The sequence below is a fragment of the Sphaerodactylus townsendi genome, linkage group LG01 (genome assembly GCF_021028975.2).
Source record: "Sphaerodactylus townsendi isolate TG3544 linkage group LG01, MPM_Stown_v2.3, whole genome shotgun sequence".
NCBI lineage: Eukaryota > Metazoa > Chordata > Lepidosauria > Squamata > Sphaerodactylidae > Sphaerodactylus > Sphaerodactylus townsendi.
In genome coordinates this window covers 4,216,949-4,239,269 of record NC_059425.1, presented here as the reverse complement: position 1 = coordinate 4,239,269, position 22,321 = coordinate 4,216,949, and the positions used below count along the sequence as shown (strand labels likewise).

Genomic DNA, 22,321 nt, shown 5'->3' with positions numbered 1-22,321 from the left:
GTCAAAAAGCCTTACAAATATACACATATTTTTTTAAAAACTTAGACATGACTTTTAACCCTCCATTAATTGTAACCAGTGGACCTCCAAATTATTAAAAATTGCTGAAATACGGCAGAAATGAGACTGAAAAATCCTTACACTAATTCCTCCAGAGGCGTCACCAAAGCCCCTTCCGCACACGCAAAACAATGCGTTTTCAAACCACTTTCACCACTGTTTGCAAGTGGATTTTGCCATTCCGCACAGCTTCAAAGAGCACTGAAAGCAGTTTGAAAGTGCATTATTCTGCATGTGCGGAAGGAGCCCAAGTGTCACGATCAGCCTATTTCTGGTTTGATTCTGCATGATTCTGGTTCTGGTTTGTAAGGAGACTCAAAGTGGCCTGCGAGCTCCTTTTCCCTTCCTCTCCCCACAACAGACATCTTGTGAGGCAGGTGGGGCTGAGAGAGTTCCGAAGAACTGTGACTAGCCCAAGGTCACCCAGCAGGAATATAGGAGTGCAGAAACACATTTAGTTCACCAGATAAGCCTCTGCCACTCAGATGGAGGAGTGGGGAATCAAACCCAGTTCTCCAAATTAGAAACCACCTGCTCTTAATCACTACACCCATTCCGTTGGCTCCTGCCTTCCTCACCGGTATTGTCAGGCTAGAAGCTTCTGATGAATACAACAGACGCCAGGTTATTATGTACAAATGTGTCCACAAATTTATTTTAAAACAATAATTGAGAAAATAAAAAAAATAGAAAAGGTGGGGGGAGAATTTATTATAAAAAGCTAATCTCCATTCAGGATATAGTAAATAAATATACCTACAAACAAACCTAACTCATGTATCGGAAAAACTCCATGTTTAGTAGATATTGTAGGCTCTTGTGTTGGAAGCCAGGAGAATTCTTACAATGTCCATTCATAGCAAGGTTTCTTTGAGGTTTTGTCAGTGCATATGAGATCTGAGGCACAAAACCTAGAAGATATCATTTCAAACCTCATAAAAACAATTACAGTAAAGATCCAGACAAAAGAAATAAGTGTTATTATATCTGTATCCAAAAAACAACAACACCCATTACTAGATCAAAATGGATAGGACATTTGCATCAGCATCAAACAGTATTCAGAACCAAATGGAAAAAAAATTCTTCTCAAAAACAAAGGTAATTAATTTCCTCTGAGCAGGGACTCTTCCCATTAAGAACAAGTACTGAATATTATTGTAATTAATGGATAACTAAAACTCATTTTTGGTTTTGGTTTTCATTTGTATTGGGGTGCTGTGTGGTTTCCGGGTTGTATGGCCGTGTTCTAGCAGCATTCTCTCCTGATGTTTCGCCTGCATCTGTGGCTGGCATCTTCAGAGGATCTGATGCAGTGGTGCGACCGCACTTGGAGTACTGTGTTCAGTTCTGGTCGCCGCATCTCAAAAAGGATATAGAGGAGATAGAAAAAGTGCAGAGAAGGGCAACGAGGATGATTGAGGGACTGGAGCACCTTCCCTATGAGGAGAGGCTGCAGCGTTTGGGACTCTTTAGTTTGGAGAGGAGACGGCTGAGGGGGGATATGATTGAAGTCTATAAAATTATGCATGGGGTAGAAAATGTTGACAGAGAGAACTTTTTCTCTCTTTCTCACAATACTAGAACCAGGGGGCATTCATTGAAAATGCTGGGGGGAAGAATTAGGACTAATAAAAGGAAACACTTCTTCACACAACGTGTGATTGGTGTTTGGAATATGCTGCCACAGGAGGGGGTGATGGCCACTAACCTGGATAGCTTTAAAAGGGGCTTGGACAGATTTATGGAGGAGAAGTCTATTTATGGCTACCAATCTTGATCCTCTTTGATCTGAGATTGCAAATGCCTTAACAGTCCAGGTGCTCGGGAGCAACAGCCGCAGAAGGCCATTGCTTTCACATCCTGCATGTGAGCTCCCAAAGGCACCTGGTGGGCCACTGCGAGTAGCAGAGAGTTGGACTAGATGGACTCTGGTCTGATCCAGCTGGCTTGTTCTTATGTTCTTATGATGGTAGGAATGGAAAGCAAGTGGAGTATACATACTGTGAGGTACAAAGGTGAGGCCATCTGAACAGAGTAGCCTGGCATGTGAGTCACAGAGAAGTCTGTAGCATGGGAGTAACAATGAAGATAGCAAGGTCAATAGGTGAATGGATCTGAATAGAAGTATCCTGGTCTTTGTTCCCTTTGATTGCTATAGTCTACAGTTGTCCTGTGTTTGTGTGGAGCTGGTCAGTCACTGTCTTTTCTAGAGTTTTTCAACACTGGCAGCCAAGTTCTGTTCATTTTCATGGTTTCTTCCTTCCTGTTGAAATTGTCCATGTGCTTGTGGATTTCAATGGCTTCTCTGTGTAGTCTGACGTAGTGGTTGTCAGAGTGGTCCAGAATGTCTGTGTTTTCAAATAATATTCTGTGTCCAGGTTGGTTTATCAATTTTTCATTTGTATTTATCGCTTGTTTACAAAACTGTTTTGGCTGTTTGAGTTGTCTTTTCGGGTCAAGTTCCCCTCCCCTTTTGTGTCTGACTCTGGTAGAGGCTTATCCATAGCATGTTGGGCTCCCATGTTGGAGACGGGACAAAAGGCAGTTTATCAAGGAGAAAAAAAAACCCAGTTAGGGAAGGAGACAGGGAAACAGGTGAATGCCAAACAGACCTAATATTTAGCCTTGTGTGACTTTCAGCTGGGCTTTGTTTATGGCCCACCAGATGGCAGATTGATGGTTGCTAGGGAGATGTACATATTTGGATATTGGCTGTTTAAACACACACACACACTTATGCCTGGTACAGTTTCCTGGTTAAGAGCAGCTTTAAGCTCTTAATGTCCTCTCCCTGCTTCAGCCGCCCAGCTTCCCCCCCCCCCCCCCCCCCCCGCCACCTCACTTTCAAACCTGGCTTTGTGTTTCAGCTCGCTAAGAAGAAGAAGAAGAGTTTGGATTTATATCCCCCCCTTTCTCTCCTGTAGGTGACTCAAAGGGGCTGACAATCTCCTTGCCCTTCCCCCCTCACAACAAACACCCTGTGAGGTGGGTGGGGCTGAGAGAGCTCCAAAAAGCTGTGACCAGCCCAAGGTCACCCAGCCGGCATGCATTGGAGTGCACAAGCTAATCTGGTTCCACAGATAAGCCTCCACAGCTCAGGCGGCAGAACAGGGAATCAAACCCGGTTCCTCCAGATTAGAGTACACCTGCTCTTAACCACTACGCCACTGCTGCTCAAGGTGTGCCCTGCTGCCTCCACAAACACAAATGGACCTGGGCTCAAGGGTCACAGGGATCCCTTGTGGTTTTGTGATCCTGAGCCCAGGGCTAGTTTCTGGAGCTCAGCCCAGAGGTCTTTCAGAGGGGCCAGGCGTTTCCAAAATCTGATGAGAGGAGCATCTGTGAGTTGGAATTGTTTTAATGGCTTTTACTATGTACTTTTACCCTGACATGGATGGATCAGGCTAGGCCAGGGGTAGGGAACCTTTAACACTCAAAGAGCCATTTGGACCCATTTTCCACGGGAAAAGAAAACACTTGGAGCCGCAAATAATTTTTGACATTTAAAATAAAGATAACACTATATATATAGGGTTTTTTTTACCTTTTACTCCACTCATTCTGAGAAGCACATGGATGCGCCCGCCCTGCTGCCTGCAGGGCAGGAAAGGATGAAGCCGGCGGCTTGGCCTCGTCAGCCGCTGGGAAGGCTCCCGCCCCGTTGAGAGGGGAAGCCCACGGCGCGGTCCAGCCAACCGTGGGCAGTTGGTGCGCCCGCCCTGCTGCCTGCAGGGCGGGCAAGGATGGGGCCGCGGCTCGGCTCATGGAGCCACAGTGCAAGGGCAGAGCCGCAGGTTCCCTACCCCTGGGCTAGGCTGATCTCATCAGATTTTGGAAAGCTAAGCAAGGTTGCAATGCGGAGGCAGGCAGGCAATGGGAAACCCCCTCTGTTCAGGTCACACCTTGAAAACTCTCCTGGAGTGCCTCAAATCACCTGCAACTTAATGGTACTTTATAACAACAGATGATGTGTTTCTTAAATTCTGATGTTTGTTTGAAGCTACCGAGTGATATACTTGTAGAGTATAAGCTGACTTTTTCCAGCACATTTTTTTAGTGCTGAAAAGCCCACACTTGAGCTTATATTCGGGCCGGCTTTAGTAATTCCGGAGAGAGTATACGGTAATTGTTCGTCCTCTCCCCGCCTTTGGGATCGGGCCATCACCAGTACTGTGTATTATTAAGCATCATTAGTATATTTTACAGGGTTCAGGAATGCTGCCTCTATTTATTCTTGCTTATGTTATGAATTTTAATGTATTTGTTTCACTTATTTATTGTGCAGTACCATTGTTTTAGTTATTGTTTTGCTGTAATTAATCTTCCAGACTCCAAAATGGGCGGTTTATCAAATTTATTGTTTGTTTGTTTGTTTATTGTCTGTGTAGACCGTTCCCCGAGAGGGCTCAGGTATTAATAATAATAAACAACAGTATATTACATAATAATAATAATAATAATAATAATAATAATAATAATAAATATTCTCCTGCAAGGAAGTGGAAGGCAAAATGGAGTCCCAGGGGAAGGATTTCATAGTGTCTAGTATTTTTGATTGATTTATGAATATGTAGAGGAGGGACAATAAGTTTTCCCAGTTTTTTGTGGTAAAATTTTAGGTGCCCTAAATTTATATTCTGCAGGCCATACTCGAGTGGGCAAAGCGGTACTTTGATGACCCTGATCACAACCATGGGCAGGTTTTTAATTGTGTAAATACGTAAATAAATAAAATGGGAGGGAGGGAGGGAGGCTGTGGACCCCTTCACCCTTTAAGCTAGTGAAAAACTGGTGGAATCAACATGGTTTTGCCCGAAACAGAAGAGCCCCACGCGGGGGGGAAGTCTCTGGAATTGGAAATGGATAACCGCTTTTCAAGGCTTGGCTCCCGAACTTGAGAAAAAGCTGGAACCTGGGACTCCCGTCGGATAAGCTAGATTAGATAATTGGGCATGCATTGTGTGCAGGGCTGCCCTTGGAGACCAGCAGAAGCTACAGTTTGTACAGATGCTGTGACCAGGGTGTGGACTGAAGTGGGTCCAAAGAACTCTCTGGCAGTTGAATTCTGCACTCGCCTGATGGCAACAAAGATGCGCCCCACAAGCCAGGTGCCTTCCCAGGTCTTAGGATAATGCCTTTAAAATGCCACTGCGCCATTAACTGAGACGGAGGTCCTGTGGTTGGGACGAGGGGAGAGACCGGTGGACTCCTGCTTGTCGCCGCGAACGGCTTGTGGTCTTTGCAACCAACCTCGACTCGTTATGAGCTTTGGTGTCACCTTTGAACCTAATTATTATCAATGGAGGGCCTGGCTTCACTCAAACCGTCCGGACCGCTTTTTATCGATTCCGCGACAGGCTTATCAATACTTAGCCCCGTGATTCGTCCGGGCTCTGACCTGGGCCTACCAGTGGGATCCGCGCAAACGGCCAACTCTAGGCTGGATTATTGTAACGCCGCTCTGCGCTTGGCCTGCTTCTGTCGGGTGATCCTGAAATTGAAACTCTGCTTCAAATCATGCGCAGCCAGACTACTTACAGGAACAGCTAGTTGGGACCGGATTACCCCGTCCTATAACCATTCTACACTGGCAAGGCCCATCGAAGTTCCGGCCATCTTCAAAGTGCTGGTCTTGGACCTTTAAGGCCATCAGCCGGTATTTGGGCCTACATATCTGGAGTGGACGCATTCTCCCCGTACTCGCGCCTCACGAGGGCCCTCCGCTCTACGGAGGAGCCGTTGCTGGAAATCCCTGGCTCAGTAAAAGATCCTGCTGGCCTCAACCATAAGGGCTAGCCAGGATGCTTTACTGCCCTGGCCCCTGAACCTGGTGGAACAGGGCTCCCAGTGAGATCCTCAGGGACCTCGCGGGACCTTCAGAGTTTCCGCAAGAGGGCCTGCAAAACGGACCTGTTCCGCCAGGCTTTTGGCCAGCCGATGACCATCTGACCCCCATACCATCTTGGTCTCCCGTGGGCGGGAATGGGGTTGGGATAAGTCGCCATCTGCAAATTTTAAATTGTTTAAATTCTATGAATTTCTATTATTGTTATAGATTGGTTTTATATTTGTATGTATTTCTGATGTTGATGTATCATCGCTCTGATTCTCCGGGGGAGGAAGCCAGTTTAAAATGGAAAGAAATGGAAATGGAAATGGAAATGGAAATGGAAATGGAATGAATGAATGAATGAATGAATGAATGAATGAATGAATGAATGAATGAATGAATGAATGAATGAATGAATGAATGACTGTTGCATGGTGATACGGGCATCTGAGAAGAAGAGGAGGCAGAGGAAGCTGGTGATCTGGGGGTGGGGGGGGGGGGAGAAAAGGCAGGTGAGGTCACCCCCCTCAGTGGCTATCATGAAACTCTGCATGCCGATGCAGCATCCAGGAAGAGGGGGAAGACCAAGAGGGAGCTGGTGAGGTGGATCCAAGTGGAGAGGGAAGGCAGGCAGGGCTAGTGTGGTTAATCCACCAACAGCTTTCTAGACCACGTTGCATTTGTTTGTCCAACGGGCTTTACTGCAAGTTTTGTATAATTTATTCTTGCCTTTGCGCACCCGTTGGGGACGGGATGAGGAGTTCTGCAGGGTTCTGACCTCCTGGTCCTGATCTCTGGGAACCTCACTCAGCCCTTCGTCAGCTGTCAGGATTTTGCCAGGTGATTCTCACACGCGGTCCCCACAAGCCTCAAGGCAAGGGACCAGAAACTTCGCCAAATAAGCAACAAAACAGAGTCTCTGTTCTTGTATGAAGGTCCCTCTGTGCCCATCGTACATGCGCTTTGGACCGAGGACCCGGATATTCACGCTTCACTGGTGTGAGACAGGATGCTGGACTAGATGGACCCTCACTGGTCTGATCCAGCAGGACATTTTATATATTCTTATGACTCTTTGTTGTCGTTTTTTTGCCAAAAATAGTGCATCGACAGGAAACAGGGCGCTTTTGTATTCAAAATCCAAACTTCACATACACGCTACAGGGGTCAGTGCTATCAGTCACAGACCAGGAAAGGGATTTGGGCGTCTTAGTGGATAGTTCCATGGGAATGTCAACTCAATGCATGGCAGCTGTGAAAAAGGCAAACTCTAAATGCTGGGGATAATTAGGAAAGGAGTTGATAATTAAACCGTGCAAGGATTGTCATGCCCTTTATATAAAGTCATCGGAAAGCTAACCCTCGCTAAATTTGGAGAGTCCTGTGTTCAGTTCCTGGTCGCCACATCTCAAAAAAAGGATATTGAGGAGATAGAAAAAGTGCAGAGAAGGGCAAACCAGGATGATTGAAGGATTTGAGCAACTCTTCCTTATGAGTGAGAGGCTGCAGCATTTGGGACTCTTTAGTTTGGAGAGGAGGACCGCCTGAGGGGATATGATTGAAGCTCATGGTCAATTATGCATGGGATAGAAAATGTGGACAGAGAGAAAGTTTTTCCTCTTTCTCACAATACTGGAACCAGGGGGCATCCATTGAAAATGCTGGGGGGAAGAATTAGGACTAATAAAAGGAAACGCTTCTTCACCAGCAACGCAGTGATTTGTAAGTTTGGAATATAAGTTGCCACCAGGAGGTGGTGGATGGCCGTACTCACCTGGGTAGCTTTAAAAAGTGGCTTGGACAGATTTGTATGGAGGAGAAGTCAATCTATGGCTACCAATCTTGATCCTCCTTGATCTGAGGTTGCAAATGCCTTAGCAGACCAGGTGCTCAGGAGCAGCAGCAGCAGCAGAAGGCCATTGCTTTCACCTCCTGCACGTGAGCTCCCAAAGGCACCTGGTGGGCCACTGCGAGTAGCAGAGTGCTGGACTAGATGGACTCTGGTCTGATCCAGCAGGCTCGTTCTTATGTTCTTATGTTTTCACTGGTCTGATCCAGCAGGACATTTTATATATTCTTATGACTCTTTGTTGTCGTTTTTTTGCCAAAAAATAGTGCAGAATACAAACAGGGCGTTTGTTTTTCCTTCCCAGGATCCTGACCATTTCTCTCCATGCCTGCTAGAGATTCCCCCGGTGACGCCCCCTGTAAAATCCATCTATGCTACACTGCAAATCTCTTGCTAAGGAAGATGGTGCCTTTGCCAGAACTTGCCTTCCCTATCATTGGCATGCCCCTCGCCCCAGTCTCAGTCCCCTTCCTGGAGATGGGATTCGTGAGGATGTATTGCAGGATATCGTTGACCAAATCCCTCCTCTAGTAGAAGACTTATTGTGAGCCTCGCAAATCACTCTTTCTCAGCCCAACCTATCTTAGAGACAATTGAAAGCCGGGGGCCTTGGACCATGTGCTGAGTGCTTCGTTCTTTTTTATGTTTGTTGTTTTGTTCATGTTTTGTGTGTAGCATTTTTATAAGGGGTTTTTTTATATATTGTAAATGTTTTAAATACACGAATACTTTTGGGTCTCCAGGCGCACGTTCAACTGGGAAGCGGAGGTTCACCTGCAGGGACAAAGCATGAGAGGGGCTCTTGGGTGGGCCGTGGAGGAAACCGCAGGCACCTCTATGGTACTCTGAAACTGAGCATTAGTCCATCTGCCCCACTCGAAACTGAGCCCCACAGAAGATTATCCGGCTGCCATTCCAGTCCACCCTGCAGAGCCTTCTTTCTGATACGCTTCTAAATCCAGGACCAGGCTGTTTCCAGAACTGTTTTAAAATCAAATTATTTCTTTTCCAAAAAGGCAGAACGGGATTATTTGATTGACTGGTTTTGCTGCTGTCAGGAACTTGCAAAGTCCAGGCCAAAAGTAACGTTTTAATTCTTTATTGATCTGGCAACCTAAGTCAAACACACGCAATGCGGGGACTGACCCCCCCCCCCCCCGCCCCCACGCAAGAGCAGCCGCTTTTACGGGCTCGCCTCCCAGTTCCCGCCAAAGTTAGATAAACACCTGCAGTTCCCATCCGAAAACTACACCAAGACAGTTTCACACAGACAGGCAAGAAAATACCACGGCAGATACTAAGAGCACTCCCCAATGCTGGGCCGCGCGCCAACCTTGGCAGGCGAGAACTCTCCAATGTTAGACAGCAGCCTTACACCTGCCCAGCATTCTTCTTGGTCACAAGGATTTCTACATCCCCTCCTGCCCAGTGGCGCACCTAAACAAAATGGCGCCGGGGCAGGAACTAAAATGGTGCCCCCTGGGTCCCTGCAAATTTGCTCCTCCCCCTCCCAATTGTGCCCTACCTCCTTGCGCCCGGCCTCTCCTAAGTGCAAAGGCGCCAGGGCTGGCCCGCTAAAACCGCAACCACCAGTCCAGGCAACGCAGAGAGCTCACTCAGGTGCTGTGCTTCATCAGAATAGGATCTCACTGGTGGAGAGGCCTCCAGCGCGGTCCCCTCCCCCCAAAAAAGTCTGTGGGGGCTGCTATGCTGTGGTCTCAGGGTGCAGTACAGCTCTATAGCTCCCCCCTAGTTTTTGTGATCCCCCCCCCCCCAGCTTCTCTAAGAGGACTAATCTTTTGTGCAAAGTATCGATTGCTTTGGCTCTCCGTCCTCCAGTTCACCTTCAGATGGGCCACCTGCCTTCCCATGGATCCTTCTGTTTATTTTTGCTCACCGAGATCAATCCGGTCACCCCTCCCACCACTGCTGCCCCCCCCCCACTCCCCACTGGCCAGCCTGCTGCAGGTGAGACTGGGGGGCATACAGTGCCCCTCACCACCCACGTCCCCTGGCATCGCCACCCGGGTCAAGGGTGGGAACATTGTCGGAACTAGTGGAGACGTGTGCAGCAAGAGAAAACACAGCAAGAGTGTAAATTAATCTGTAAGCCCCTTTGAGTCTCCTGCAGGAGAGAAAGGGGGGATATAAATCCAAACTCTTCTTCTTCTTCTAGATACAGAACAGTTCCTTTGTCCCCAAGGGCTTGGCTCTGAATCCCTGTACGTGTTCGTGGGGGACCAAACTAACCAACTCCCCACAATATAATACTTCACAGTTCTAGCAGATTGCTCAGGAAATCCCAGGGAAGTTGGGTTCAGGTCTGTTTGTGTTCCCTTGTCTACGTGAATTTATGCATTTATACACAGTTCCTTTAAAAATATCCTTCCCCTTTTAAAAATGTCTCAATTATATTTCTGTTTATAAATCACTGGAAATGTGGGCCATGATTGGAAATCTACTTGACTTGAGCTTGGGAGTTTCTGAACTCGTTGCAAGTTCCCGTTTAAATGAGGCCCCATTAGGAGCGCTTCAGGTGTGATATATTATCCCACAAAGGGAACTACAGGTGTCTAGTTTCTGTATGTCAGTCAACAGCTGACATTTTCCTGTGAGTTTGTGCTGCGACGCCTTGTCTTACGAGCACAGGACTTCTGCTTTTCCGCAGCTTCTCCTCCCACGCAAAGCTCGCCCTCCTCAATAGGATAAACGTTTGCAAGAAGTTGGGCAGTTTCCCATTCCTGTTAGCTGACTGTCAACCATTCTCAGCCTTCCATTGCCCACGGACAGGTGTACCACCCATGGGGATGTGTGGTGTCACAAGTCCAGAGGTGGGATCCAGCAGGTTCTCACCCGTTCCCGAGAGTGGGTTACTCATTATTTGTGTGTGCCGAGAGGGGGTTACTAATTGGGTCTGCTTTTCCGTTAGAAATCCCATTAGGTCCCAAAATCATCAAGTCCTGTTGTTTCCTATGTGGCTGGTTAGCGAAGGTAGAAAACGGGATAATTCTCCCTGTTGGGCTGTTTTAAAAACATGTTTTAGAAATATGGTGAAGTTCCTTGTTTAAGGAAAGTCTCCTTCTTTTGATTTCTAGAAACAAAAATTAAGGCGATTTGAAAGTATTAAGCATTTGACAGGCAGTCAATTAGGAGGAAAAGTAGTTGTTTCTGCTGGCAACCTAGACCGATAGGGATTCTGTTAGTAGGATGTAGTGGTGGCGAACCTTATAACTCCAGATAAGATGGACTCACACTCTGCATCAGCCCTGCCAAAGCCTGGAAACAATTGGGCCATGCTGGCAGGGCTGATGGAAATTCGTAGTCCCAATAACAATCTGCAGAGTTTCAAAAAAGGTCTTCGCCACCACGGCTATAATGAGTTTAAATTATGGACAGACAGATACCAGCTGGAAATTAGGGACTTTTTTTGCAGTAAGAGTTTTTTACAGTGACAGAGAAATTATTACTGTCCTGCCCCCAGAACGCCCGGCCACGCCCCTGTCATGCCCCACCCAGCCCCATTGGTGCTATGCCACTGTTTGAATCCCAACACCATGGGAACCTGTTACTAAAATGTTTGGATCCCACCACTGCACATGTCCCCGGGTGACCGCCATCTAGTTATGTAGGGGGGTGCCAGCCGGATCCCAAGCGCCTAGCCAAGCTCCTAAGTAAGCAAGCGGTCCCCTTCAGCCTGGCAATATGCTTGCCAGCTTCGGGCCAACGCCCTGGGCTTTGGTAATGTCCACAGGAGAGGTCACAGATAAGCCCCAATATTTCCCCTACATATCTCCCCAGAAGGCAACCCCCAGAAGGCACCATTGTGCTCAGTTAAGACACGGCTTTCTCTTCCCACCAGAATCAGACCATGGGAGGGAATGGATGGAAAAAGCCCATCAGCTGCCGCCTCCTCCCCCCCCCCCCCCCACCCCCGCAAGCCCTTTCTAAAGGCACACAGTCATTTAATGAGGAAAAACCATAATGGGCTGGCTAATCTGTTGAGCAAACAGGACGGATCCTGGTGTTACGTCCTGGATCTTCAGTCAATAAACGGACTCTGGATTTGATCTGAAGTGTTTATTGGAAGACAGTTCCGGGACCCAGCTTGAGAAAGCCGGTTCTGCCTGACCTGGCTTTCCTTAGCGCGTTTATCCCCAATATTTCCCTTTTCCTTTTTTTCCCCTCCAAAAGTGTGAAAAGAGTTATTTGGGAGGTGCCCCAAGGTCAGGAAAGAGGGAGATGCAGACACTTGGCTCGCTCCCCCTGCGGAGTACACCCTGTTCGTTCTCCGGAGTAACTTGTCAGGCGCAGCCCAGCTATCTACCAATCAATAAAGATCGAAAGAGAGAAAGGTCCATTAAATATATCCTGCAGCCATTACCCTTAAGTGAAAGTACCTCTTTGTCATCCAAAATACCTTCATCAGCCCCATTTGTTGCCAAGACAATAAGCTAAGGAAAGCACCTCAGTCACCAGGCGCTGTCCCTGACTCCCGGTCAAGCTGGCAGGCCGGTCATTGAGGCGAGGGGAAATCCAACACCTGCAAAGCGCTCTGCTCCTTGCAAGCCACCTCTGAGCCCGGGTCTAGCAGCGTGCGATGCTTTGGAAAGAGCAGCATCTCATGTGGTTGGCATCAGAGGCGTACGGTCTATAGGGACATGGGATCACCCATGTCCCCGAGCATATGCCTTTTGGTCATGCTTAGGAGCCGGCCTGCAGGTAGGCGGGGGGCAGGGCTCAGCGGTGGGAACCACAGCGTCCACCTGGGCTGCCTGCCACCACAAAGCCCCTCCGGTCTCCGTGCAGGCCAGCTTTTGGCCTCCCCAGGCCCTGCCAGCCTGCATGGAGGGCAGGGCCGCCTGCATGGAGGGCAGGGGCGGGGCTTGACAGTGAATGGCCCCACCCCACGTGGCCCTGCCTCCCTGAGCTTCTCCCCTGGCCTCCATGCAGGCCAGTGGGGGCGGGGCTCAGTGCCCCCAAGCCATGCCCCCAAGTGGAGATGGTGCAAGGGTGGGGTGGGAAGCGAGGGGACACCCGGAGAAGGAGATATCTCCGGGCGCCATTTTCCCCCGATACACCTCTGGTTGCCATATCCTGGTCAGGACTTTCCTGGATATTTGAGCGTGATGGTTGGGAAGGGCAGAGTTCATGGGGAGGAAGAACGAAGCCTTCCTCCAGTGTCAGCAGCCTTCATCCATGGCAGGGCCCGATCCGGATCAGGAACATGGAGGGGCGGGGGTCAAAAGGTCTTCAGGCTCCCCTCCCCCCAGTCACTCCTTTCCAGCCCTGAAGGACACATTTGCCCCACGGAAGGGCTGCACGAGGGACACAGGCAGCCCTCCACAGTGCGGCAACTAGCAGGGCCTGAATCAAGTTGTGTCAGTTTGGGAAAAGGGGGGAGGGAGGAAGGCGGCATTCCTCCTCTCGTTGCAGCAGGGCCTCAATCCAAGGGAGGGTCCCGGAACTCGAGGAACGAGTTTCTTCCCACCCTCAGTCTTGCTGCAGTGAAAAAGGCAGGAACAGTGGCGTAGCTAGGGTGGGGCAAGACAGGCTATGTCCCCTGGTGTTAGGTCTCGGACCCTTAAGCCAACAAAGGGGCTCTGAAGTATGATCAGTAGCGTTTATCGAGCAGGCATCGAAGCACCACGCTTGGAAAGCCAGGGCTGCCGAAGCTGTCGTTCACTTTATCCCCAAAGCGAGCCCCCTCCCATTTCCCCAAGAAGTTGTGGAAAACAGTCTTTGGAGCTAAGGCGCCCCAAAGTCGTGCGCAGATAGTAGTCGAGAGCCACCTGGTTTCCTGCCCCGCGAGATAACGGATGTAACTCTTTTCTCATGGGGTGTCAGGGGGAAAGCCTAGTTATCTACAAAGCATGTGAAGCCATAAAGAAAAGAATGCCCCGGATGGCAGTGGTAACATATAGCAGGCTGGTTACATATATCTTTCAGCAGCGTTGATTTGTTGTTCTAAGCAGTTACATTGAGTTAGGAATGCCCCTCAATCACATAGATACTCCCGGGCACCACCCCTTCAGAGGAACCAGCCTGTGCCCCGTGACCTCTGGGAGCCATAGCACCCCACCCCCAAACTCTACATGGAGTTTGCAGGACAAATACCCAGTTGAGCCCTGAGGCTGCCAAACTCCAGTGAAGTTCAGAGATGGGACACACCTGTTCAAGGCTGGGTTTGGTCAAATCCCACTTTATATTGCTGGGTTTGCGACCAAGCTTAACCTGCAGTCAGGTGGAGCTGGGGGGGGGGTGGAGCCAGCAGTATGAATCTGGGATTGGTCAGCCCAGCTGTCATTTGGATTCTGGTCTCAGCCTGGCTGGGCCGAGCTTTAACTCCAGTCTCGAAGCCTGCAGTTTAAGTCTTGACCCAGCCAAGCCCAGCGTGGAACAGGTGAACTCCACCCCTGAACTCCACCTCAGGGGCGTAATGAGGCAAACTGTGGCCCTGGGCAAAACCTGAGTTGGATGCCCCCCCCCCCCCCGCCCCATGGGCAGCCACTCAACCACAACCAAAGATTTTTTGCACCAGGACATTGGTGCCTGCAGGGGGTGAATTTTTAGACATATCAGCACCAAAATTTCAGCATATCATCAGGAGACTGTCCTTATGTTACCCCCCAAGTTTGGTGAGGTTTGGTTCAAGGAGTCCAAAGTTATGGACTCCCAAAGGTGGTGCCCCATCCCCCCTTGTTTCCAATGGGAGCTAATAGGAGATGGGGGCTACAGTTTTGAGGGTCCATAACTTTGGCCCCCCTGAACTAAACTGCACCAAACCCAGGGGGGGTATCATAAGGACAGTCTCCTGACTGAATATGCTGAAATTTCAGTGCCGCTAGCCTAAAAACCGCGCCCCCTGCAGGCCAAAAATGGAAAACCAGTAAAAATACCCAAAAACGAACCCAGCATTTTGATGCCCCCCACAAGGTGGTGCCCTGGGCAGCTGCCCACCTTCCCCAATGGGCATTACGCCCCTGCTCCGCTTGGAGGTGAGCGAGCCCTCGTGTCTTGTGAGCAGGCCTGTCAAGGACATGGTTGAGGGACAGTGAGAATAGCTTAAGGTGTACTTAGGCCTGAGAGTAAAGCATGAATATTCATGGTGGCAGGCAGGGAGGCTCAGGAAGCAGTCATAAGGAGGCTTACTCGGAAGTAAGTCTTGTGTTGTGCAGTGGCGCTTGATCCCAGGATAGTAAGCTTAGGATCCCATCGTTACTGAGATGAAGGGACGGATAATTTTAAGAACATAAGAACTAGCCTGCTGGATCAGACCAGAGTCCATCTAGTCCAGCACTCTGCTACTCGCAGTGGCCCACCAGCTGCCTTTGGGAGCTCACCTGCAGGAGGTGAAAGCAATTTTCTAGGTGAGGGAGATCTGGTGACTTGCACGCCCTGCAGCTCCATAAAAAGAACTCTTTAAGTCAATAATTATTATTTTTTGTTTCATACGATGATCTGAGAAAACCACAACTGTGAGCAGATAAAAAGACAGATGAGAAGTCTTCTTCTCTTAAAAGCAGGGAAGGAAAGCCTGTGAGATTGTGATCGATTTGGTTGAACTAGAAGGGCTGCCGGTATCCCCTTCTGCCTCAAGAGCTACAGAACAAAATGCTTCACGATTGGGTAACTTTTCTTTTAAACATATTTCTATTTGAATAAAGTGTGGTGTGTGTAGATGCACCTAGACATATACGTATAGACTACATAGGTATCCCAGACCTGATTTTATATTTGGTCTGTGTTCATGTCCAATCTCAATTCTTTGGGTCCTAACAGGCTATAAATATTTGTGGCCGTCACTCTAGTGCGGCGTCTGTACTGACCTTTTTACTGTAGGCGATGTTTCTGTGACAAAAATTGGGGCGACCGCAAAATGCTTTACATAGCGAGTAAGCTGGGAGAGCTCTTGCTTTTTGGATGTCCTCACTAACTTGACGCATAAGAACATGGATTGAGCTGACCAAAACCACTTTCGTTTTCCTGAGAAGAGGCTCACACAGCCAGAGACTGTTTAGAGACTGTTTAGAGACTGACAAAGACTGGACGGCATCTCATTCTTCTGACCTTGCGTTCATCCAGCATTCCTGAAGTGTGAGATCATATTATGGGCTAGGCCAGGGGTCTGCAAACTGCGGCTCTCCAGATGTTCCCAGCATTCCTGAAGTGTGAGATCATATTATGGGCTAGCCAAGGGGTCTGCAACCTGCGGCTCTCCAGATGTTCACGGACTACAATTCCCATCAGCCCCTGCCAGCATTGCCAATTGGAATTTGTAGTCCGTGGAGATCTGGAGAGCCGCAGGTTGCAGACCTCTGGGTTAGGCAGAATATGCTTAGGGGTGTGGAATGGTGTCGCATAGCCAGTGGTGGGATTCTCACAGGTTCCCAAGAGTAGGTTGCTAATTATTTTTGTGTGCCGAGAGGGGGTTACTAATGGGTGATTTTGCTACGTGATTTTTGCCTTAGTTACGCCCCTCCTCTCAGCAGTAGCGCGCAGAACTTGAAGCAGTCTAGCAGGAGGGGCACCGGCGTGCGTGGCAGCCTGCGCCAAGTGCATCTGCTTCCCACCCAAGCGACTCGCGGCGCAGCGGCTGCGTCCTTGCCACAGCCCCGCCCAGGAATGCCCGGCCACGCCCCCGTCGTGCCCCGTCCAACCCCTTTGGCGCTACGCCACAGTTTGAATCCCACCACCATGGGAACCTGTTACTAAAATTTTTGGATCCCACCACTGCGCATAGCCTGATCTCGATCTCAGAAGCTACGCAGGGCCGGTACTGGGACGGGAGACCACCAAGGAAGCCTTCGCAGAGGAAGGGGATGGCAAACCACCTCGAAATAATCACTTGACTCGGATGCCCCACAGGGCCATTGTGTTAGCTGTGACTCGACGGCATCTTGTGTATATACAGAATATGTTTCATTATGGACTGAGCCGTGTCTGTCAGTCTGATTCCGTTAGTAATAGGATTGACGGCAAATGTCTTGCGCGTTGGCTCCTGACGGCCCAGGCTGGGGGAGACGGTTACCGTCTGGAGCTTGCCTGTCGTGGCCCACGTGGAATGAAAGATGCTGTGGCCCCCAGCTTCTTCGAGGGGGTGACGTGGGTGGTTGCTGCAGCCGCCTCCGTCTTCAGGCCAGCTCAACCTGAGAAGGGCAAACCGCAGGCCGCTCCGGCAGGCGAGCTCTCCTGGCTGAGTCGTACCTTTCTCAGGCTCAGCCAGGCTCCGCGAGGTCATCGTGGTCACCCACAGAGGGGCCTGAACAGCCCCCTGCCTGAGGCCGCCTTCTTCCTCCTGCCGTCTGGTCGCAAGCCTGCAGCCTAAACAGCACGAAGCAGCGAGGCCATTGCAGGTAGGAGGATGTTGCTTACGAGAGACGGAAAATAGATTTTTTAGCTTCAGCGGTGGTGTGGAAACTGTAGGCCAGGCGAACGTGGGGGTGGTCTCTTCATCTCTTTGGCTTTCATCAGAATTGCCTCTCAAACCACTTTTGCGTCTTCAGTTTCATAGAATCATAGAGTTGGAAGAGACCCCAAGGGGGCATCAAGCCCAACCCCCTGCCATGCAGGAACACACAATCAAAGCATTCCCGACATATGTTCATCCAGCCTCTCTTTAAAAACCTCCCAAGAAGGAGACTCCACCGCTCTCCGAGGTAGTGAATTCCACTGATCAACAGCCCTGACAGAAAGTTTTTCCTGATGTTTCGGTGGAATCTCTTTTCCTGCACCTTGAACCCATGACTCCTGGTTCTGGTCTCTGGAGCAGCAGAAAACAAGCTTCCTCCCTCACCCACACGACACCCCTTCAAATATCTAAACATGGCTATCATGTCACCTCTTCACCTTCTCTTCTCCAGACTAAACATCCCCAGCTCCCGGAGTCTTTCCTCGTAGGGCACGGATTCCAGACCTTTTAGCATTTTGGTCGCCCTCCTCTGGACCCGTTCCAGCTTGTCCATATCCTTCTGGAATTGCGGTGCCCGGAACTGCCCACAATATTCCAGGTGAGATCTAACCAGTGCAGAACAGAGAGGAGCAGCAGTGGCGTAGGAGGTTAAGAGCTCGTGTATCTAATCTGGAGGAACCGGGTTTGATTCCCAGCTCTGCCGCCTGAGCTGTGGAGGCTTATCTGGGGAATTCAGATTAGTCTGGGCACTCCCACACACGCCAGCTGGGTGACCTTGGGCGAGTCACAGCTTCTCGGAGCTCTCTCAGCCCCACCCACCTCACAGGGTGTTTGTTATGAGGGGGGAAGGGCAAGGAGATTGTCAGCCCCTTTGAGTCTCCTACAGGAGAGAAAGGGGGGATATAAATCCAAACTCCTCCTCTTCTTCTACAGTCAAATGTCAAGTTGCCAGAAATGGGAAGAGGGCAGGGCTAGGCCTTCCCTGACGGAGTTTGGTGCTTTTACCAGCACGGGAGAAACTGAGCTGCGTCTTTACTGCCGAGACAACTCAGACTAGCCGGGGTCTCCCGGGCATCCCCCTGAGCCCTCCTTGTGAGTTAAGAAAGATCCGTCCTCTCTCATGGCGCCGAAGAAGGCAGCTGTTGTGTTCTCCTTTGACAGGCCAAAACCTCCCCCTTCACCGCAGTGTCGGCTTCGCGCTGTAAATATTTAGTTCTTTCCTAGAAAATATTTAGTTCTTTCCAGGACTCCCCTGCTTGCAGTCTTATGTCTGGGCACCAGGAAGCTTCTCTGTCACAAATTGTGGTTTATTCTCCCTGTTGATTCGATGGTAAGGATGGGGACTAGTGTAACCTCAGCTTGTGGGTTCTGTGGGGCAGAACCTGGAATGAGTTTGTGTCATGGAAGATGCTATCGCTACAGTAAAGGGAAGTCACATATGACTGTGAAAAGCATCTTTGCCTTTTGATCTCCTGGAGGGGGGACAGGAAACTATGCAGAGGTGCTAGCATGAAACTTCAAAGGTTTTGGAAACCTCATGGCGAGCGGGAAAAGTTTTCTTGGAGAGTGAGGGAACAAAGCCTAGGTGACTCTATCATGGGATAAGCTAAGAGAAGCACCTCTTGGCTAGAGGTCCCAAGAGATCCACAAGAAGCGTTCAGCCCACCGCTGCCACCATATGACGACTGAGGCTGAGATCAAGCTTGGGAGAGCCACCCTTATCTCACCTCGGTCCTGGGTCCTTTTCCCTCCTAATAACTCCAGACCAGCTGATTTCTCAAAGATTTATTGTAAAAGTTCAAAACAAAGAAATAAAACATAAATGCGTTTAGAGAAATTGACCAGCTGAACGCTTCTTGTGGATCTCTTGGGACCTCTAGCCAAGAGGTGCTTCTCTTAGCTTATCCCATGATAGAGTCACCTAGGCTTTGTTCCCTCACTCTCCAAGAAAACTTTTCCCGCTCGCCATGAGGTTTCCAAAACCTTTGAAGTTTCATGCCTGACACCTCTGCATAGTTTCCTGTCCCCCCTCCAGGAGATCAAAAGGCAAAGATGCTTTTCACAGTCATATGTGACTTCCCTTTACTGTAGCGATAGCATCTTCCATGACACGCCCCCTTTTGGGATGAAGTCTGTAAACTCCATGTTCACATACTTCAGCTGCCTAATAATACTGGTTGCATAATATCACATGTTTCTAGCTAATACATAGTTCAGCCAACTATTTTCCATCACAGTTTGCAATAACAATTTTTAAAAACAAAATGGTTTACTTTCTTAACACACAACATATAACGTACCTGCGGGACCGTCTTACCCCATATGTCCCAAATCGGCCTCTGCGTTTGGCAGAGGCCAATCTACTGGTGATCCCTGGCCCCTCAATGATACGGCTGGCCTCCACCCGGGCCAGAGCCTTTACTGCTCTGGCCCCTGCCGCGGCGGGCGGCTGCCAGCAGCTGTTCGAGACCCCCTTGGGATCTCGTTGAATTCCGTAGGGCCTGCAAGACAGAGCTGTTCCACCGGGCCTTTGGAGAGTCTAGCCGTTGATTGGGGCCCCTACCCCCCTCCTCCTATGATCCCATAACATCAAGCGGACTCTACCGCCCATCCCCCTTTGGGGTCTGGGAGAACGGAAATTGGTGCCATCTTGTTTTAACGCTACACTATTGTAATTGTGTTTTAATGGGGCTGGGTTTATTTTTATTAGAGCCGTATCTAATTTATATTATTGGGTACAACCCTATTATTGCCTCTAGTATGTATTGTTCGCAGCCACAAGGCCCAGCCGAGGGAGGAAGCGGTTTATAAACCCAAGAAATAAATAAATAAATAACATCAACATTTAACATCACACTTCAAGGTCCTGTTCAGGTTGCATTTTCAAGTCCTTCTAGTTACAGTCTACTGATACTGCCAAGTCCAATTCTCCTTTGCAAGTGGGTTGGCTCCTGAAGACTCCAAGGGCTTGGTGAACAGGATTCAACATGATGCAGGTTTCCAGGAGAACTCTCACCCATTACAACCACAAAAAGAAACCCCGAAACAATAAACTCCAACATTTACAACATAGCAAAAACAAACAACTACCTTCCCCACTGGATTCCCAGCAAGCATTGCAGTTACCTTGGCTTGGTGTTAGGGCCTTATACAAGCTCAAGGTCCGAGTCTGAGTAGCCTCGTCTCCTCCAAACTGGGAGCTCTGCTGCAGCCTCTCTTGCTGCTTTGAGTCTCCCACCCTTACCTAGTCCAGCCAGGCTCTGAGCATGGGGGGTTACAGCCAGCACCCGCTCAGAGGGCAGGGGGCAGGTCCTTGCCCCAAGGAACCTCCAGTCCAAGTTCCAACAGGAGAAGGAGAGCAGAGGGGGAAGGCACAGACTGGAGTGCAGGGACGGGCGTTTTGATTTTGGCTGAGGGCGCTCCTGGTTTGGGCCTGCCTTGGTTCCAGGATCAGCCGGGGCTGATGGGTTTCTTGCAGCTGCAGGCCAACCGGGATCCTGTCTCTTTAACCCCGAGCAGTACAGAAAGTCTGGGGCAGGAATGTCCATCCGCCATCTGCACGGAGAGGAAGTGTGGGAGTCGTTGTCCTTCCACTGGAGAAAGCCCCCAAAGCGTAAAGGGTACTCCAGGACAAAGGAAACAGGATGCAGGACAGACAGGGAGATTTATTGGGGGGGGGGGCTGTAGTTCCCCTAGATGACGGCGGCCACCGAGATTCCAGCTGCAGTCACCAGCAATCGGAAGTCAAGGCGAGCATGAACAGCACAAAGCAGTGAGCTCATTTCCGAGTTCTTTAAAACTGATCAGTCTAATATGAAGCCAAAGAAAATAAAGGGAGGGGAGGGGAAAGGAGAAGAATTTGTTGGGTTCAAAGACAGATCAGAGGAGCTGTGATGGACACCAGGCCACGTGGGGTGGGAGAAGAATCATAGAATCGTGGAGTTGGAAGAGACCCCCAAGGGGCCATCAAGTCCAACCCCCTGGAATGCAGGAACACACAGTCAAAGCACTCCTGACATATGTCATCCAGCCTCTGTTTAAAAACCTCCAAAGAAGGAGACTCCACCACTCTCCAAGGCTGTGAATTCCACTTTCTGCCAGCCCTGATGGTCAGGAAGTTCTTCCTAATGTTTAGGTGGAATCTCTTTTCCTTCACCTTGAACCCATTACTCCGTGTCCTAGTCTCTGAGGCAGCAGAAGACAAGCTCGCTCCCTCTTCGACATGACATCCCTTCAAATATTTAAACATAGCTGGCGTGTGTGGGAGTGCACAGGCTAATCTGAATTCCCCAGAGAAGCCTCCACAGCTCAGGCGGCAGAGCTGGGAATCAAACCCGGTTCCTCCAGATTAGATACACGAGCTCTTAGCCTCCTACGCCACTGCTGCTCCATTTTTGTTACCCTCCTTTGGATCCGTTCCAGCTTATGGAGACCCAGCTCTTCCCACCCCTTATCCTGCACCTTAGAAGAGCCCCCTACCCCACCTTCAGAGGTGGGATCCAGCAGGTTCTCACCAGTTCCCAAGAGTGGGTTACTAATTATTTGTGTGTGCCGAGAGGGGGTTACTAACTGGGTCTGCTTTTCCGTTAGAAATCCCATTAGGTCCAAAAATCATCAAGTCCTGTTGTTTCCTATGTGGCCGGTTAGCGAAGGTAGAAAACGGGATAATTCTCCCTGTTTTAAAAACATGCTTTAGAAATATGGTCAAGTTCCTTGTTTAAGGAAAGTATCCTTCTTTTGATTTCTAGAAACAAAATTAAGTATTTGAAAGTATTAAGTATTTGACAGGCAGTCAATTAGAGGAGAAGTAGTTGTTTCTGTTGGCAGTAGACAATAGGACTTGCTATATGGTGAGTTTAAATTATGCACAGAAAGATACCAGCTGGAAATTAGGAACTTTTTTTTTACAGTAAGAGTTTTTTACAGTAACAGAGAAATCATTAATGCCCCGCCCCCGGAATGCCCGGCCACGCCCCTGTTGTGCCCCGCCCAGCCCCATTGGCGCTATGCCACTGTTTGAATCCCACCACCATGGGAACCTGTTACTAAAATGTTTGGATCCCACCACTGCCTATTTCCATCTGACGCTGTTGGATTCCTCAACCTACCCTAGCGGGGGGAGGGGGAGGGGGAGGGGAGGGAGGGGTGGCATGCAAGGGAGGGAAGGGGA

At 49.5% G+C, this 22,321-nt stretch overlaps 1 protein-coding gene across 1 annotated transcript in view; it reads left to right on the top strand.

Moving 5' to 3' along the window:
• The window catches only part of LOC125443653 (SLAM family member 9-like), a 33,006-nt gene extending 24,825 nt beyond the window's left edge, over positions 1–8,181 (top strand). Inside the window, exon 7 of the mRNA XM_048515942.1 lies at positions 8,047–8,181. Coding sequence (XP_048371899.1) covers positions 8,047–8,139 — 93 coding nt within the window. The 3' untranslated portion in view covers positions 8,140–8,181. The remainder of the gene's footprint in view (positions 1–8,046) is intronic.
• Positions 8,182–22,321: the final 14,140 nt, after the last annotated feature.